Source organism: Salvia miltiorrhiza, chromosome 8 (genome assembly GCF_028751815.1).
Source record: "Salvia miltiorrhiza cultivar Shanhuang (shh) chromosome 8, IMPLAD_Smil_shh, whole genome shotgun sequence".
Classification (NCBI taxonomy): Eukaryota; Viridiplantae; Streptophyta; class Magnoliopsida; order Lamiales; family Lamiaceae; genus Salvia; species Salvia miltiorrhiza.
This window is the reverse complement of record NC_080394.1, coordinates 27222312-27241278: the sequence shown is the minus strand read 5'-3', so window position 1 is coordinate 27241278 and position 18967 is coordinate 27222312. Positions and strand designations below refer to the sequence as shown.

The 18967-nt window shown below is 37.4% G+C and overlaps 2 protein-coding genes and 2 non-coding genes across 4 annotated transcripts; 1 reads left to right on the top strand and 3 right to left on the bottom strand.

The window, feature by feature from the left end:
* Positions 1-524: 524 nt before the first annotated feature.
* Positions 525-6185, bottom strand: LOC130997385 (uncharacterized). The gene is made up of 2 exons (XM_057922673.1): positions 6009-6185; positions 525-890 (listed from the first exon to the last, which is right to left on the bottom strand). The coding sequence occupies exons 1-2, from the start codon at positions 6111-6113 to the stop codon at positions 561-563; spliced, it is 435 nt and encodes a 144-aa protein (XP_057778656.1). The 5' UTR covers positions 6114-6185; the 3' UTR covers positions 525-560.
* Positions 6186-9696: 3511 nt separating this feature from the next.
* On the bottom strand, positions 9697-9856 carry LOC131002049 (U1 spliceosomal RNA). Its single transcript, XR_009094131.1, has one exon. It is a non-coding gene; the product is annotated as a U1 spliceosomal RNA (small nuclear RNA).
* A 2172-nt stretch (positions 9857-12028) lies between these two features.
* On the top strand, positions 12029-14945 carry LOC130997384 (uncharacterized). Its single transcript, XM_057922672.1, has 4 exons — positions 12029-12485; positions 13328-13417; positions 13897-14164; positions 14458-14945. The coding sequence occupies exons 1-4, from the start codon at positions 12443-12445 to the stop codon at positions 14741-14743; spliced, it is 687 nt and encodes a 228-aa protein (XP_057778655.1). The 5' UTR covers positions 12029-12442; the 3' UTR covers positions 14744-14945.
* LOC131002086 (U5 spliceosomal RNA) lies at positions 12034-12153 on the bottom strand. The gene has a single exon (XR_009094165.1). It is a non-coding gene; the product is annotated as a U5 spliceosomal RNA (small nuclear RNA).
* Positions 14946-18967: the final 4022 nt, after the last annotated feature.

The following is an 18967-nucleotide window of genomic DNA, read 5'->3' as shown; positions in this document are numbered from 1 at the left end:
GAAAGACTAAGATATCGCTATTTTCATTCTTTCTTTTTGACCTTTTGTGTTAATGATATTGAGGTGTAGTTATACTCTGAGGATTCCATCCTATTGTATTATTATTTATATAAACAACTATATATATATATAGGCGTGTATATATGTGTCAGTAGAAATGATAGGCATTAGAGCACTCACAACGCATACACGATAGCACTATCGTGTAAGTGTGCTATCGTGTAACCGTTGAGGGAGCACCTTACACGAGGGCTACACATTCTATCGTGTAGCCCATTTTCTCTATAGTGTAAGGCGCGTGTGATGCACGCGCCTATTAAAAAAAATCGAATTTGACCGTTGACTGCCTCGTTTTGCGTGATTTTGACCGTTCAATTTTTTTTTTTTCTCTTCTTTTTCTTCTATTTATTCTTCTTCTTCCTCATTTTTTCCCTACACCCTCACTTCTTCTTCTTCATCTTCTTCCTTTCTTCCTCTCTCTACACCTCATGGATCCACACAACCCAAATTACTATGACCTAAATTGGTGCCCCGATCTATCCGACGATTATCATCCCGATTTATCGGGGTGTAACTTGGGGGATGCTCCTCAGTCCGGCGAGGAGATGCCTTCGGCAGCCCATAGTGCCGCCAAACCGAAGAAAGGCAGCCGGAGGAAAGAAGTCGCCCACAAGATCCGGCATGACAGGCAGGCGTCGGTGGCGGAGGAGGAGGGGGCGGAGGATGACGGAGGAATGACTGTCCGTCATACCTACACCTCTGAGGAGACGGACATCATCGTCCAAATTTGGATGGAGGAGACAAACGACGCCATCCGTGGGACAAATCAAAAGGGGTACGATTACTGGAAGAGGATCGTCGCCCGTGTCAACCCCCTCATCGGCGCCAACCTGTTCGCTATTTTGTTTAACACGCCGCAAGTGTACGGGTGCAATTGTGTACAGTAGCAAGCAAGGTCGTATTCCACAGAGACTGATTATTATCAATTCATATCCTAAATTATTCTACTCTATCTGGACAAACGAAAATGAGAGTTTTTGTAGTAAAGAACAAAATAAATAAACAGCAGGAAAGAAAATAAAGCAAGCTGCGAAACAGAGAAACAGATAAGAGAAGATTTCCCAAGGCAAAGGTTTCAACAGATTCTCCTAACTAACATGTTCAATTCAATTAATAAGATGATTTTTAAGGCAATCTCAAAACTAGTCTATACCCACTCCCGTGGCATACAAACCGTTGATTACATGCAAGGCTACCGTCCCCGGATCGCACTTCTAACATGCAACTCCTAAAAGCTCATAGGATTAACGCCCTCACAAATATCAATTCCCTTTAGAATTAAATATGTGTGTTCTATGTTCTTAGTTCAAGTAATAATTATCATCTCCCGATCTCAAATTAAAACCTATGATTATGCTAAATTGGTGGCCAATCAATAAAGCAAACAATTCTAACAAGAACATAGAAAGGAATAACAATCCAATTAATTGAATCAAACAGTCAGAAATTCAAACCATGTTTACTCCCTAAACCCTGGGAAAAAAGGATTTTAGCCACACATAGACATATGACTAAAAACCAATATCTCAATAAAACTGATAAACATCCAACAAGAAAAACCGTAGTAAAATCGAGAATCTTCAGTCTTGCTTTTGCTCTGTTCTCCGTCTCTCTCAGCTCTCAGGAAAAGTAAAATATGATAAAAGATATAAAAGGTTGCAGAGAATAAGTTCTTGGGGAGTATTTATATGCCCTGGGTCTTGTAGCTCTCAAAAATACCCAAAATCACTAAAAAAAACGAATTTTGGGCGGAAAAACGGCGACTCGCGCGGCCGCATGGCTGGCCCGCGTGACGAAACAGAACTCCTGACAGCTTTGCGCAGAGATTTTGTTTTGGCTCGTTCTCTCTCGTTCGAACTCCGATTTATGATCCGTTTGCGCTCACGAACTCCTCTTGAGACGAACTACAACTTGTATTTCAGCTAATTCTTCCAAATTCTGCTTCATTATTTCTGAAAATTCGTTCAAACACAAGCAAGTAACAAGTTCTTGACCATAAACGAATATAAGCTCAAATAGACCATCAAACACACAAAATCCTCACAACTAAGCATAAAAAAAGACACTCCAAGAGGTAAAAATGCATGTTTATCAACCCCCCAAACTTGAACTATTGTCCGTCCTCGGACAAAACAAAGATGAACCAAGAATGAATCAACAAGAGTGTAGAGAAAAATGGATAACATTGTGGCTTCAGATTTGTCAATAAAAATACCAACATGCATTTGTATCTCCCATCATCAAGATATCACACTCATGACAAACTTCAAATTGTGGTCTCAATGACTTGCAATCCTCACCAAAAAGATAAAGAATTTAAGAACTCTCAAGTGTCAATCAACATGGACGTGTATACGCTCAGTTCAAGCAAAACAAGTACTCAACCATAAGCTTGTCAATCGTCTCACCTCTCCACCACTTAATGTGTGCTCCTATAACTAAGATCAAAAAGGTCTTTATTGAGGGTTGTAATGTAGGCTCTTTGGTAGGGTAGGATATATTTGGCTAAGTGACTAATAGATACTCTCAATGTAGCATAATCACCAACCTTATAGCATTCTTACTCAATTCTATCATCCACCTTCCGCAAAACCAAATTTTTCAATACGAAAACCATCACAACTCAACAATTATTTCTCATAACATTATGTCTCTCTAATGCATCCTATGTACCCATTTTTTCAATTCTTTTGTTCTCTCTTTTCTTTTCTTTTTTTCTTTTCTCCACCATTCTTTTTTTTTTTCAACAACTTGTAGGGTACTAGGATTCTTTTCAATCAAGAACAAAATTCACAATTCATGATCACTCATTTCCACAACGCCAACTATCTCCCATCAAATAGTCTCCAAGCTTCCACCCATAGCTAAATCAAAGAATATGGAAAAATAAGTCTCAAAGGGGGCGAACTAGGATCATATATAGTAATAGGACAAATATGGGATATATAGGCTAGCAAAGACGGCCTTCTATCATCTCAAAGTTATTAAGCACACTATGTGACCTCGAGGGAGAAACCAAGACAAGTTCTAGTGAGAAACAGGCATGCTCGAACAATCACTCAAGAATAAGAAATAAGACTGTAAAAATGGTGACAGTCAAAGCTCAAATCTCACAGCTTATTTCATTGATTGCAAACACATAGAGACCATGCTTATCATTCATCAATCATGCTCAATCACAACAATATCAACACAAACGCATGCAATTTCACAAGTTTAAAGCAGAAATCATCATGAACCAGTTATCCATCCAAATCCCTACACAACTCATATCTCCACCAAGGTAACATCACAGAGAAACCACCAAAGCAAGACTAACGAACTCAACAACAAAATAAACAAAAACAACTAAAAAGAAACAATGCACCCACAAAGACACATCCCCCCAAACTTATTCACCGCCAAGGAGAATAAGTTTGAAAAGGATTTGTGGGGCACAAAAACAAAAAAAAAAACTAACAAACAAAAAGAAACGAACTAACCAAGATTGGGTTGCCTCCCAATAAGCGCTATTTTTAACGTCGTTAGCTCGACGATCCAGCAGGTGTAGGTGGTGGCCACTTTTCATCAAATTTGAGTACATCATCTTTTGCGAACCAATGATAAGGTGATTTTCCAACCTTCAAAATATCTTGAAAACTATGGTCATCCTGCGAACAATGAAAAGTACTACTACACTCCAAAAAGTGTTCATCAGATGAATCAAAATTAAAATCAAAAGATGGAGTTAGATAAAAGCTAAAGAGACAAGCCTTCAATGATTTCCCTTGGTCGATGCAAGTGTCGACTACATTTAGGACATTGCGCTCTTCAACACTTTTAAAATTTTCATCCTTCAAGCTTATCTCAACTTTCAGAACTTCTTGCTCTTCTTCCATCGCTTGAGGCTCTTCATATGATGTATCACTTTCGAGCTCAATGGTCATACACTGCTCTTTTGGACTTACCACGGTATTGCTTGAGAATTGGCCCGACTGATCTAGATTGCTAATAGCAGTGACTATTTGAGCCATCTGAGTCTCAAACACCTTCATCTGAGTCCCTAAAGCAGCAGTGGTAGACTCAAGCTTCTCCATCCTCTCATCCGATTTGGAGATAAATTTCATCAGCAGCTCTTCCAAATTAGGCTTCTTCTCATCATTGATGACTCCATTGGTGACAGAAAAGCCTGGTGGAGCCTGAAGCGCGTTATTCGGGCACCCTCCATGATAGAACTGTTGCCAACTTTGATTGGTTCCCTGTTGTACTCTTTGAAATCCACCCTGCTGAAAATTCCTGAAATTCCAATTGCTGACAAAATTTGCCTCTTCCATCATCATCGGATTTTTCACAGCTGACTCCATCTTAGCAATACTCAAAGCATTTATCTTGGAAGACAATGCAGCGATTTGAGTGGCTAACAAAGTAACTGAATCAGAATTTGTGGTGGCAGCAACATTCTCCAAATATACCCTCTTGGCTGGCCATTGATAGCATGTAGTGCCCACGCTATCAAAAATCTCCATCGCTGCTCATGCACTACCTGGAAAAACTCCAGAACTAAAAAATAAGAACCAAAAGAAAAATAGAGAAAATAAATAAAAATAACAAAAAAAAAATCCAGATTAGTATCAAATAATCAACAGATAGTACTGATAAAAATCAATCCCCGGCAACGGCGCCAAAAACTTGTTCGCTAATTTCTTTACACGCCGCAAGTGTACGGGTGCAATTGTGTATAGCGGTAAACAAGGTCTAATCCACAGAGACTGATTAGAACCAATGCCTATCCTAAATTATTCTACTCTATCTGGACAAACAAAAATGAGAGTTTTTGTAGTAAAGAACAAAATAAATAAACAGCAGGAAAGAAAATAAAGCAAGCTGCGAAACAGAGAAACAGATAAGAGAAGATTTCCCAAGGCAAAGGTTTCAACAGATTCTCCTAACTAACATGTTCAATTCAATTAATAAGATGATTCCTAAGGCAAACTCAAAACTAGTCTATACCCACTCCCGTGGCATACAAACCGTTGATTACATGCAAGGCTACCGTCCCCGGATCGCACTTCTAACATGCAACTCCTAAAAGCTCATAGGATTAACGCCCTCACAAATATCAATTCCCTTTAGAATTAAATATATGTGTTCTATGTTCTTAGTTCAAGTAATAATTATCATCTCCCGATCTCAAATTAAAACCTATGATTATGCTAAATTGGTGGCCAATCAATAAAGCAAACAATTGTAACAAGAACATAGAAAGGAATAACAATCCAATTAATTGAATCAAACAGTCAGAAATTCAAACCATGTTTACTCCCTAAACCCTGGGAAAAAAGGATTTTAGCCACACATAGACATATGACTAAAAATCAATATCTCAATAAAACTGATAAACATACAACAAGAAAAACCGTAGTAAAATCGAGAATCTTCAGTCTTGCTCTTGCTCTGTTCTCCGTCTCTCTCAGCTCTCAGGAAAAGTAAAATATGATAAAAGATGATAAAAGGTTGCAGAGAATAAGTTCTTGGGGAGTATTTATATGCCCTAGGTCTTGTAGCTCTCAAAAATACCCAAAATCACTAAAAAAAATGAATTTTGGGCGGAAAAACGGCGACTCGCGCAGCCACGTCGCGCGGCCGCATGGCTGGCCCGCGTGACGAAACAGAACTCCTGACAACTTTGTGCATCGATTTTGTTTTGGCTCGTTCTCTCTCGTCCGAACTCCGATTTATGATCCGTTTGCGCTCACGAACTCCTCTTGAGACGAACTACAACTTGTATTTCAGCCAATTCTTCCAAATTCTGCTTCATTATTTCTGAAAATTTGTTCAAACACAAGCAAGTAACAAGTTCTTGACCATAAACGAATATAAGCTCAAATAGACCATCAAACACACAAAATCCTCACAACTAAGCATAAAAAAAGACACTCCAAGAGGTAAAAATGCATGTTTATCACAACCTCAAGCACCGCCAGATTCAAGGGCACTGGATCCGAGTGGCCCAAGAGGTGCGGTTGTGGGAGAGTATTTGGGTGGAGGCGCGCAGCCGGTGGCCGTCCGGCCATTCTGACGATATGCTCCGGGACAAGGCCCAAACTCTTTTCAAAAGTCGGAGCGCAAATAACGCCTCCTTCAACTACTGGAATGCATGGAGAATTCTCCGAAACAACCATAAGTTCAAGTCGATGTACCTCGAGGGAGACGTGCATTCCTCCAAGAGGACAAAGACGACAGAGGAGGGCGCCTTCACCACCTCAGCGTCGGGCGAGGAGATCTCGTCTGCCCGGCCGATTGGGAACAAGGCGGCGAAGGCGGCGGCGAAGGCAGCGAAAGCGAAGGGGAAGGGGAAGGCGGCGACAAGCTCCGAGCAGTCATCGGAGTACAAAGAGGCATTGGATCGGTCCGATCAGAACTTGAAAAAAATCACGGCCGAATATGCCAAAAAGAACGAGCTCAAGGAGAGGGAGCTCGACATGCAACTCCTCAGTCTGGATACATCGCATATGAGCGATGCACAGAGAATGGCCCACGAGCACATGGTCCAAGAAATGCTCAAGCGTCGTGGTCTTATCTAGACTAGGAGTTTAATTTATGTAATTTAAATTATGTTTTTAATTTTTTTTAATGTAATTTTTAGGTTTTTTATTTTAATGAAATTTTAATTCTTAGTCAAATGTGTTATTTAAATTTGAGCAATTAAATTTAAGTAAAAAACATAAAAATCAAAACTAATTCTATCATGTAACCCCACTGCAACATCTTTACACCATGTGGTCCCCCCATCATAAAGTAGACTATCATGTAAGCTATCATGTAACCCCATTGCGGATGCTCTTAGTCAGTGTATTCATTGTAAGTCACGTTATGGTATAGTTTTAAATTCTGTAATCTACAACATAAATATGTGATTTATTGAACATTTTTCTAAAATCAAATTATCATATATGATCATTAGGGATATTACACGAAAATAGAGCTTATAAGTCTTATATTGGACAAGAGAGACTAAAATATGGAATAAAGGTTTTATTCCAAGCTAATTGGAGATCTTCTGATAGCAGTGGTAGCGTACGATGATGTTGCCAAAAAGCAATTACCATTGAAAAGATTCTTATATTATTGAATTTGATATCTCTTCCAGTGGAGAAATATATCCAGATTGGGTGATTTTATCTTCATATTCATATTTATATCTTGAAATAATCTTCACTTTTATAAGAATAAATAGAAGTAAGGATTTTTACATTCTCATGTAGATTGAGAAATGAATGTTTTCATACTTTGTTAATATTTTACATAAAAATACTTGCTGTGGAATCAACTTAAGAAAGAGTAGGTGCATGGAAATGTATGGAATAATAATAATTTTGGAAATGAATTTTCAAAATATGACAAGCATTTTCCCTTTTCAACTAATGAAAAATGGAAAAATTGATGAGAAATTTTCTATAATTTTGTAATACCGATATGAATATTATACAAAATGAAGCATCACAAAATCAATAATTTTTTTGAATTTATATTAATTTTTTGTGGTTTTTAATTTAGTTTCTATTCTATTGAACAATTATATTAACATAAATTGTATTTTTGCTATCAATTAATTTAACTCATAATAATAATATTTTGATAAAGTTATATCATAGTTCATGCGATATTGAACAATTATATTAACATAAGAGTAAAATTTTGAAGTAGCCAAAATGAAGCATAAAACACAATTTATGGCCACACATTGAAAAAACACAAATTTTGGCCATTTTTATTGATTTGGACGTTTTTGCCCTTAATGAGGCGGACTGGGTAGGATCAGGCACGCGGGTCGCGTGTCGTGCCGGGTCGGGTTAGGCACTTATGGCACTAATAGTGCCATAAGTGCCATCGAAAATCCAAAATAAAACCAAGTAAAATAGTCATTTTGGCACTTATGGCACTATTAGTGCCATAAGTGCCAACGAAATTCAAAATAAAACTAAGTAAAATGGTCATCAGCACAAATACAGAAACAACAACATCATTTAAACCCTAAATGGAACATCTAAACCCTAAATGGATAATCTAAACCCTAAACGGAACATCTAAACCCCAAATGAATAATCTAAACCCTAAATGGAATATCTAAACCCTAGGGGGAAGTGTGCACTTATGGCCTGTGTTACTCGGACACGGCACTTTGGGCAAAGGTGTCCGTGTCGACACGACACGACACTTAGTAGGACACTGGATCCTTGTCCGACTCGTAACTTGCATTTCGGACACGGGACTTTGGGCATTAGGTTTCTTGCAGTTTTTTAACAGCCACAATTTGCATTTAAGCCGCAACTTTTGACTGTTTGACTTCACTAACTTAATTAAAGTAGTAGCTGCTATGTAGTAACAGCCACAATACTAACAGCCGCAATATTCAGCCGCACTATTCACCAATTAGGAGTTTTAAATTTATAAGACTTTTTATTTTCTACTATTAAATTTGGAGTTACTAACTTATTAATTTTAGACTTTTCACTTATCCTCACTTGTAAATATATATGCTTTCGAAATCATTATCTTTCACTATGAATGCACTTTACAATTTATAATATATATATTTCTATTTGCCGTATCCCCGTACCCGTGTCCAAAGTTAGGACGGTGTCCCCGTATCTAAAATTTTCAAATATTAAGTATCGGACTCTCGGATCTGCACCCGAGTCCGATACCCGTACCCGTGTCAGGGTAACTTAGCTTATGGCACTATTAGTGCCATAAGTGTCATACGTGCAGCACAGATCAGATCAGATCAGATCCGTCGATGGCTGAAATCGAAGGAGGCGGAGATCAGATCTGCCGATGGAGGAGGCGGCGCAACGATCAGATCAGATCCACCGCCGCCGCCTCATCAGATCAGATCCGCCACCGCCTCATCAGATCAGATCTGTCGCCGCCGCCTACAGATCAGATCAGATCTGCCGACACCTGGTGCTCCTTCGCCGGCGGCGTAGTTAGCCTCCGACTCCGCCGTGGTGGCGGACGATCTCACCACTCCGACGCGGCGAAAGCGGCGCTGGCAGATTAAACTCCGGTTCGTGAGAGCATTCGACGGCAGGCTCAGAACTCCGCGACGACAATTGAAGGACGGAGGATAGTGGAGCAGCTCGGCGGTTTCACTTCGGAGGCCATTTGAGTTCAGCGCGGCGGAAGAGGCAGACATTGGAGTGCGATGGAAAAGGGGCAAATTAGGCATACCGCCTAATTAATGGCTAAAATTTGATGTTTTAAGATTTGAGGCTAAATTTTGATTTTGTATGCCCAGTAGGGCCATTCGGCCCTATTGTTTCTTAACATAAATTGTATTTTTGCTATCAATTAATTTAACTCATAATACTAATATTTTGATAAAATTATATCATAGTTCATGCGATGATCCGCACCAGAGAGCGCACTAGTAATAAATAAAATAAAATTAAGGCAAAATCACCCAAACTTAATTGAGCAAACATGAGAATTATGCAGACTCAAAAGCTATGAATAGAATTACACAAACCCAAATTGACCAATAGTCCAATGTTAGCAATGACCCTAATTTGCCTACGCAAATTAGAAGTGAGCTTGCACCTGAATTAGAAAGTCTTTCTAAGTGAGCTTAGGCAAAATTGTACTTGAATTGGGTAGGGGCCGCGCGAACGCAGGCCCCCTCTAACACAAATTATGACGTAGGCTCGACCACTTGGGCCGACCTTAGGCGGGCGCCCCTCCTGTGTGCAATGGAGATCGCCAACCTAGGCCATGAGCCTTATGGATCGCCCATTGACCCCGTCCAGGTAAGTATGGAACTCCTATCTTTTTCTCCCCTTTATGTTTGTGCTATTCCCCTGCTCCATGTACTAACTTTCAGATGTGGGATAAATGTTGTTTTCTCCTTCACTTTTTCCCTTGCGCTACATGTCAATATATTTACTTCAGTGGATATTATGAACATAATCTCAAGAAAATCATTTTGTTGTTGATGGTTTCGAATTCGGGATTTAAACATATGTAAATAATTTAGTACATTTTCTAATATGGTTTGGACCTATGATTATCTACATGGTCTAAAAGATGTGTCATTTTACGAAGATGATTGATGAATCATTATGCTTTTCCGTACAACACAAGTTTATTAGATTTTATGACAAGATGTGGAGTGATTAATTCAAAAATTATTGAACTTTACTTCAGAAAATATTTTTCATTTATCATTATTGTTTGGTTCAAAAGTGTTTGAAGTGATGTTAGTATTTCTTTTTGCGTTGTTGCTATTTATTTTTGTTCACGAAAACAGAACTGTGTTTCCATCAAATTGATTATTGATGTATTCCTTCAAGTTAATCTAAGGTATGAACTGAATTGAATTGTAGGAGAGGAAATAAAGAGACTAATTTTAGCCAATAATTTTATCTTTTTTTAGAGAAAATAATTCTATAAATTAAATTGTTGGAGGCTACTTTTTCTCAAATACTTGGCAAATTGGGTAGAAAATAATCGTAAGACAACAAGTTTTATCCATTGAAATAAACAGCCAATATTTAACAATTTAGCATTTGAAAACCCATAAAAATATCATATACGGCCATAAATTCAATTTTAACTAGTAATAATAAAAAGAATTTATATATCAATATTTCTTTTCATTTTTTGAGCAGATAATATATCACCATTTCTATCCCAAACCAATATATACATATTTATTTGGACAAATTTTAAATATAAAAAATATATATATCAGCATTTTATACCCCAAGGATATATATATATATATATATATATATATATATATATATATACATTATTTATTTATATGGACAAATATTACTCCCTCCGTCCCAATATTCAAGTCCCGTATTCCTTTTTGGGCCGTCCCATGTAACAAGTCCTCTTTCCTTTTTTGGCATTAATTAGGGGTTGATTAGTTGATTTAATTAAGTGTTAGTAATACTTTCCACCCCCAATTTCACCCCCACCCCCTCTGCTCGCTCTCTCTCTCTCTCGTCTTCCTCCCACCGGCCGCCGCCCTCTTCTTCCTGCCGCCGCCACCACCAACCTCGCGCCTCCACCGCGATGCCAATCTCCCCCTCTTCTCACCGTCCCCCTGAATCCGGTGAGCTTTCCCCCTTTTCTCCTTGTCTGGTTCTTTCTCTCCCTTCACCTAATACCACTTCCCCTTTCTCCTAGAAACCCTTAACTCCACCGGCGCCGCCTCCCTCCTTTCCCCTCTCTCTCTCTTCGCCTTTTCTCTCTGAAACCAGGCTCGCCGCCGGCCTTCCTTCCCCTACGACCGCCGCCCGTCTTCCTTCCCCAATTCCAGAGCCGCCTCCGCCACCATCCTCCTGAGCCGCTTCCACCTTCCTCCTGCTCCGCCTCCAACGCCTCCGCCTCCTCGCGCCTCCGCGGGCTCCAACGCCGCCTCTGCCGCCTCCTCCGCTGCCCTCTGCCTCCTTCCACCGCCAGGCACCTCCGGCGCCTCGCGCCTTCGCCACCATCTTCCTGCGCCGCCTCCACCATCCTCTTGCTCGCCCAAAACGATTAGGGCTCGCCTCCACCCTTTCAATTATTTTTGTTGTTTTAATTTCAGAAATTGAAAGATTTCCATTTTTTGATTTCTCTGTGGTGGTGTTTTGGTGTTCCGGCTCAGAAATTGAAATTAAGGCCCAGTGTTTTGGTGATTTCCGTTTTTTCATTTCCAGTGTTTTGGTGATTTCCGTTCACTGTTCTGGCGGTGGTGCGGTGGTTCAGAAATTGTGGTGGTGCACAGGCGGTGGTGCGGCAGGGAGTAATTAAGTGGGAATAAGGGGACTTGATTTAACTCTTAATTTTAGTCTCCTAAATACCCGTGCCCAAAAGAAAAGAACTTCATTAATGGGACAGAGGGAGTATAAAATTACACTATATATCAACATTTCGATATATATATATATATATATATTTATTTAGACAAATATTGTAAAATTTAACTTAAAATTTTTCGGGGTTTTCCAACAAGGAAAACACCCTCCAAAAAATGGCGTATGCTGCTTGAATTGCGACGAGCACACGGTATTCTTTAGTAAAAGGCGAAAGAATAGTTCGCTATGTGCTCAACGCGCAGCTGCGTGATTTAACCGGATCGAAAAACATCGTATTTATACGCACTTACGTAGCCTTTGTTTGGTCATTCAACGATGTGGGATATTTGCTGTGTACACAGCATTTGTAATACTAACATATAAAGTCCGGGACTAATCTACAATTCGGCATAATTGTCATTCATACTTCCTAAACCAGAAGGAAAAAAAAAAAAGAATATCAGCCCTACCCCCTTCTTTCGACTCTCACCATCATCATCTGCGCATCGAGATTTGCCGCAATTAACAATCAAATCTAGTTTTAGTGAAGAATTATGTACCATCCAACAAGAGGCGGAGTTCGCGGCGGTCGTGATCGTAAGCTCTCTCTTCCTTCTTCCACCCTCAAATTCTAGGTTTTCGAACAGTTACTGGTGACTTTCGATTAAACCTTCAGAATTGGCTGTCCATGTTTTTAGTTAGTGAGCTATGTAATTTCCGGAGAAATTTATGGAGATTCCTCTTTTCTTCTGTGAATTTTGCATTATAATTCGAATACCCTATGATTGTCTTATAGTCGTCGACATAATTATGTACATCGGCAGCATCTTTTTGTATAAAGAAACTGGAATTTGTTGTATATTGTCAACTTGTATCACCGATTTTTCGGGGGATTTAGGGATATGATTTGTTTAATTTAGGGCTGATGGAACTGGGTTGATTGTAATAATACTTCTACGGTATTGTTTGAATTTATGGGTTTCGTTACTTGCTTCGAAATAGTATGTTTTGTTATGATCATAGCTTTTCCTATTTAGTAACTGCACATTATCTAGGTTGTTTTATGTATTTGTAACTTTAATATTAGTTAGGGGAGATGAGAGATCTAGATTGTTTTGCTTACAGTAGTAATAGACTCCTGAGCAGGTGGATGTCGTCCGTAGGATCCATCGATGGGATGCAATTTTGAAATGATTTTGGGATCAACAATGTTTGCAATATGATTTTACTTACTAATTCCTATGCATCATCATATCAGATAGAAATGCATTGCAGAGTTTCTAAGTTAATTATAAGTCTGATTTAATGTTGTGGGTGAAGAGTTTGTTACTGATGTTACTCTGACCTTGTTCCACATGCTTTCTGTTTCTGGCATGTCTTTTCAGATTGTAGTAGTCATTATTCGTTGATAACATTGTTCTTCTATGAAACACATGCAGAATTTACTTGGGATGAGGTGAAAGTTGATAAACATCGAGAAAATTATATTGGTCACAGTCTCAAGGCTCCTGTTGGAAGATGGCAGAAAGGTAAAAGTTTTTCCCCTTTCCCTGTTCGCTTCATCCAAAAGCAACTAGTTGATTCACATGTACTTCTTTGTTTTATGCTTGGCTCGTCTAGTGGAGCCTCTATTATTAAATTGAATGAATGGAAATATGGTGCATTTATTCGCAAGAAAAGCCAGTAGCATTAATAACCTCATTTGTCGAGTTTGCATGCTAATAATAGCATTATAGCCTCCCCCGAAAATTGTATTATAGTCAATTGTTAATATTGCTGACTTGTGGGGTTACGAAGCTGTCAATTGAGGTTTTAATCAATATGGAACTTGTAGGTGATCGTATCGATTGAATCCTCCTTATTATGACAAATGCTGTACACAGCACTTTAGTATCATTTGAGAAACTATCTGTGTCATTTTTTTGTAATTAACTATTTACAGTTTAATTGTATAATATTCTAGTTGGACCTGAAGACTGTAAACTCTTTTCTGTTGATATTCTTCCAGGGAAAGACCTCCACTGGTACACTCGTGATAAGAAATCTGATGGTGCTAATTCGGAGGCAGTGAAAGAAGAGATTCGAAGAATAAAGGAGGAAGAAGAGCAAGCCATGATGGAAGCTCTGGGATTAGCCCCAAAACGTTCTGGGAAATCCCAAGGTAATCGGCTAGATAAACATGAATTTGCTGAACTCGTTAAGCGAGGTTCTACGGCAGAAGACTTGGGTGCTGGACATGCTGAAGCAGCTCAAGTTCAAGGTATTGGTTTTGCAAGGTATGAACTGGAAACTTGATATTAAATTTCCATTAAGGTTACTTATCGATTTTATCAAAACTTAAACTTGTATTTTGCAACACTGTATGTCTGATTTTACTTCTTAACTATGCCCAATGTGTATGATATCGTAAAACTAAAACATGGTAAAAACTTATGGAATAAACAGATAATGAAATGTGATCTGTATTTGCTGGATAAAAATTTGGAGGCCATAATTCATAACTGATCTTTTAATCGAACTCATCCCTAATAAAATAGGATTGCTAAGTGCAAATTTTGAACATCTGCAGGGGGGCGTCAGGTCCTTCTGAAGAATCAATCTTGCCGTCCAGTTTGAAGTCTGAACCAATTGAAAAGAAGTCCGAACCAGTTGGAAAGACGAACGTCTCTGTTCCAACCACATCTGCAAGGAACGATGAGAAGGAGTTAGAAGACGAATCCAGCAGAAAGAAAAGGAAGCATGAGGATAAGAGACGTGATAAACACGAAAGGCGTGAGAAGAGACATTCACGTGATTCGGATGACAAGAGGAAGCACAGGAAGCACAAAGATAAGAAAAGATACGACTCAGATTGACTCAACCAATGCTATTAGTTGAAGGATGCATGTTGACGTATTGCTATATTCTCTGTTTGGGCATTTACCTTCAACGTTCATGTCGTTTGTGCAAGTAATTTAGGATTAAACATTGCTATGTTGTTTCTACGAAGAGCTTGTTTGCTGTAACATGATAATTAACTAAATTTTTATCAAGTATGGAAGTATTGTTTAGCATGAAGATTGGCCATACTTTTCAACTACTTCTAATAGTGATAAGTTTTCAATGCAGAGACGTCTTGATTATATCCCTTTTATTAAGAAACTGTTTGTATACATGGTAACAAATGGGCGGGTCAATTGGGCCGATCCGGCTAAAGATGGTTCTATGTTTTAGTATCAATATCTATCTATATAAATATATGAAAACACAATTGTTTTTTTAGAATTACAAAAGTATCAATATAATTAAATAAGTCATTCACATAATAAAGGTGAAAAAATAACTGCAAGCAGGTCAATTTAATGGTATTCTTGCAATTATTGCATTAATTAATAATAATGTTTAAAAAATAAAGAGAGAATGAATATGAGAGAAAAACAAGGAGAGTGAGAGATAATAGAATGAGAAGCTCTTCTCAAAAAAAAAAAAAAAAAAAAAAAAAAAAAAAAAAGAAGAAGAAGAAGAAGAAGAAGAATGAGAAGTTACATAAAATAAATCAAAGAATAATTATAGGAGAGAAGAAATATGAAAGAGAAAAAATACGAGAGAGGAGGCGAAAATGAGAGAGAAATGAGGTGGGATTTAGGAAAAATGAAGAGATTTTTTTTAGACTTTAAATCTTATTTATTTTAAAATTATTTGTGATAATTTTTATATAAAAAAATTAACGATTTTATCATGATTTTATAATTTGAGGTGAATATTGAATATTTTTGTATTAAAAAATATATAAAAGCAAAGTTGCAACAACTATATTTCTGTCTACTAGTACGCCTATATGTAGAAAACTCAATATTTTATTAATAAGTATAAAGATTTTCAAATATCACTTTTTTTTGGCAAGAGGAACAACTATATTAAGTCCCGATGAAGAATATCTGAAAGCCAGCTCAGAAATCTGACTTCCAAATCGTTACATCATTAGCAGAAATAGCGAAATTTGCTAAACTATGAGCAGCGCCATTGGCCTCCCTACAAACATGCCGAAAATAAGAACACAATGCCCCTTTGCGTGAGAAAAAGTCGAGTAAAGATCATCGCAAAGAGAGTCCAAGTTTTTCTTCTCATCATGCACCACATGCACAACAATAATAGAGTTTGAATAAACAATAAGAGGGAGTTGAAGAAGTCGATTCCTAGGAGCATAGCATGGAGTTCACTCATTAATGTCGTCATAGTGCGCCCGATTCTTTGAGCCACAGTTGCAATCGAGCAACACTTGTGATCTCTGAGGATGAATCTGACGCTAGTAATGTTGCCAACCTCATGTATCGAAACATCCACATCCAATCTGATAACTCATCTCCTAGAAGCATAGCATGGAGTTCACCCTCATATTGACCACCTGTCCTGATGCCACTGAATATATCTCAAGCGCTTCTCGAATGGTTAACACCCATTCCGCATTGGCCTTGAAGCGAAAAAAATGTGAGAGATCGTCGGGCTTGATCTAGCCACTTTAACACCTTCAAACCACTCATGTCCTTCATAATAGTGGAGCATAGCGGAAAGCCCCTGAGCACATGGCACAAACAAAAAAGACGAAAGTGGGCAGCCTTGGCGTAGCCCTCTAGACGGCAAAACAGATCCAAAAACTTTACTATTGATCACGAAAGCTATATACTCCACCATGTTACTAGGAAAACCCATAGCACCCATCATGACCTTCAAAATTTCTCACTCCACCTGATCATATGCCTTACTCATATCAAGTTTGGCGTAGCAAAGCCATGTCTTCCCTTATTTTGATTTCTCAACCAGTGCATACATTCGTATCCAACCAAAATATTGTCTGAAATCATACGATCAGAAACAAATGCGCTCTGAGAGTCATCAATCACATCTCTAAGAACACGTCTAAACCTATTAGCCAAGGCCTTAGTCACAATTTTGCAAATGGTGTTACAATGGCTCATGGTGCGGAAATCACTCACTTTATTGGGGTTTTTTATTTTTGGAAAGAGAACAACCAGGGTCTTATTCCACTCACTAATACTAGAGCCTCCATTCAAAATTTCCAGCACATCTCGAGTAATGGCCTCACGAATTTCATCCCAATACTTTTGAAAGAATAAAGGTGGAAATTCATCCTAGTCGGGAGCTTTATGTGGATTCATAGAAAAATAGCTTTTGATTTATGCCAAATTGTTCTTAATTTGAGGGTTTGATTGTGCTATATTTGAGTTAAATATTCTGGAAGTTGGTGCGTTTATGAGTCTGTTTGATGTGTTGCAGGAGATTTTGATAAAATAGGAGAAAGAATGATATTTTGGAGATTTTGTTCAGAAAGTGCGTATTTGGGCTCAAAGTGGTGCCATACTCTGCTGCCTTGCCAGCGCTGACAAAACCGTCTGCGCTGTCGTTCCATAGTCAGAGCTGAAATCCATAGCAGAGTAGATTTTCAGAGTCAGAGCTCAATATCGCCAGAGCCGACCAAGGTGCCAGAGCTGACAATCCATAAATCAAATATTTACATAAAATATATCAAATTAATGCTCTTATCATGATATTTAATTTGATATATTTTATAAATAATTTTAATTTCACAATTTTAGAAAGAAATAATATTAAAAAATAAGAATACAAAGAAAAAATTATATTATACAAATAAAACTTCAATTTTTTATAACTACAAAATTGCTACTTATTAATTTTGAAATCAATTTGAAATTGAAAATTATCTTCTTAATATATTATAAATTATTATATAAATATAAATTTATTAATTATTTATAACCAATGCCTTATAAATTGTGTATATATACACATGGAGTAATTCATTATGGAATTATAAACGTGGGTTATGCAATTTTAATTGAGTTAGTTACTCAATTTTTGAATATATACAATAAGTCATTATTTTTGTAGGAAATCACAAAATTGCCATTGAAATTAATTTGAAATCGCAAAATCTTGCATGACGGTCGCATGCAATGCGACGGGTCAAATCTGTTTTGACCCGACCCGCGTCAACATTTGATATAAATGTTTAAACAAATAAATACAGATTGAGCCTGTAGTGCAATGGTCATAGCTAGGGATGGCAGCGGGCCGGATCTGGACCGGGTTTGGCTAATACCAGATCCAGATCCGTCAGATCCGCGGGTCCACGGGTCCAGATCCATGGATCTACTATTTTTAAATTAAATTAAAAAAATTTCACAAAATTAACAACATCTAATTTCCATCATGAAAAATATAACACAAAATACTTTTATCTAATTACTTTTAGTTTTTATTCTTTTGAATATAATTTATTTATTATTTTTAATTTAGTTAATATTATTATTAAACTAAATATAAAATATAAAAAATATATATAAAATAAAACGGATCCACAGGTCGGATCTGGGCCGAATCCGGATCTAAAATTTCAAGATCCAGATCTAGATCCGTTTTCAAAACTGAGATCCAGATCCGTCGGGTCCAAAAAATTGAGATCCAGATCCGTAAAAACGAATCTGGATCAACGGATCTGGACCGGGTCCAAGATCCACTGTCATCCCTAGTCATAGCACGCCATTTCTCCTTGTTTGGCGAGAGTTCGAAATCCATTAGAAGCAATTGCAATGTTCTTTTTCCATTTACTTCACCTTTTTTTTTGTTTCTTTTTGCGGTTTTGTTTACTTTTTTTGTTTTGTTTTTATGTTTTTTTTTCATGTTTTCTTTATTATTTTTTGTTTTTTCTTTGCATTTATATATATATATATATATATATATATATATATATTTTTTTTCTTTTTACTATTTTTCTTTTGCATGTACTTTTAATTCCACCCCTATTTTTTATGTATTTTTATGTAATATGAAAAGTAATACTTGTTTTCAATGAAAGTAAACATTACGTCTAGAAAATGTAATACTTATAATGTATGAAAATAGTCATTTATTTGATATTCTAAACTCAATCAATCGAGTGTTTAGGGTCTAGTGTTTAATGTTTAGGGTTTAGTAAATATTATACTTTATATTAAATGAAATTACTTAAATCCTTATATTAATATAAATATATATTTGTGCTAACAAATGTATATTCTATA

What these genes read in the sequence shown, in the direction of transcription:
- LOC130997384 (XM_057922672.1), top strand. Translation starts at nt 12,443, where the DNA reads ATGTACCATCCAACAAGAGGCGGAGTTCGCGGCGGTCGTGATC. An exon ending in AGTTCGCGGCGGTCGTGATC is followed by an intron (nt 12,486 to 13,327) that starts GTAAGCTCTCTC and finishes AAACACATGCAG; the next exon opens with AATTTACTTGGGATGAGGTG. An exon ending in TGTTGGAAGATGGCAGAAAG is followed by an intron (nt 13,418 to 13,896) that starts GTAAAAGTTTTT and finishes ATATTCTTCCAG; the next exon opens with GGAAAGACCTCCACTGGTAC.
- LOC130997385 (XM_057922673.1), bottom strand. Translation starts at nt 6,113, where the DNA reads ATGGCCGGACGGCCACCGGCTGCGCGCCTCCACCCAAATACTCTCCCA. An exon ending in TGAATCTGGCGGTGCTTGAG is followed by an intron (nt 891 to 6,008) that starts GTTGTGATAAAC and finishes AATAGCGAACAG; the next exon opens with GTTGGCGCCGATGAGGGGGT.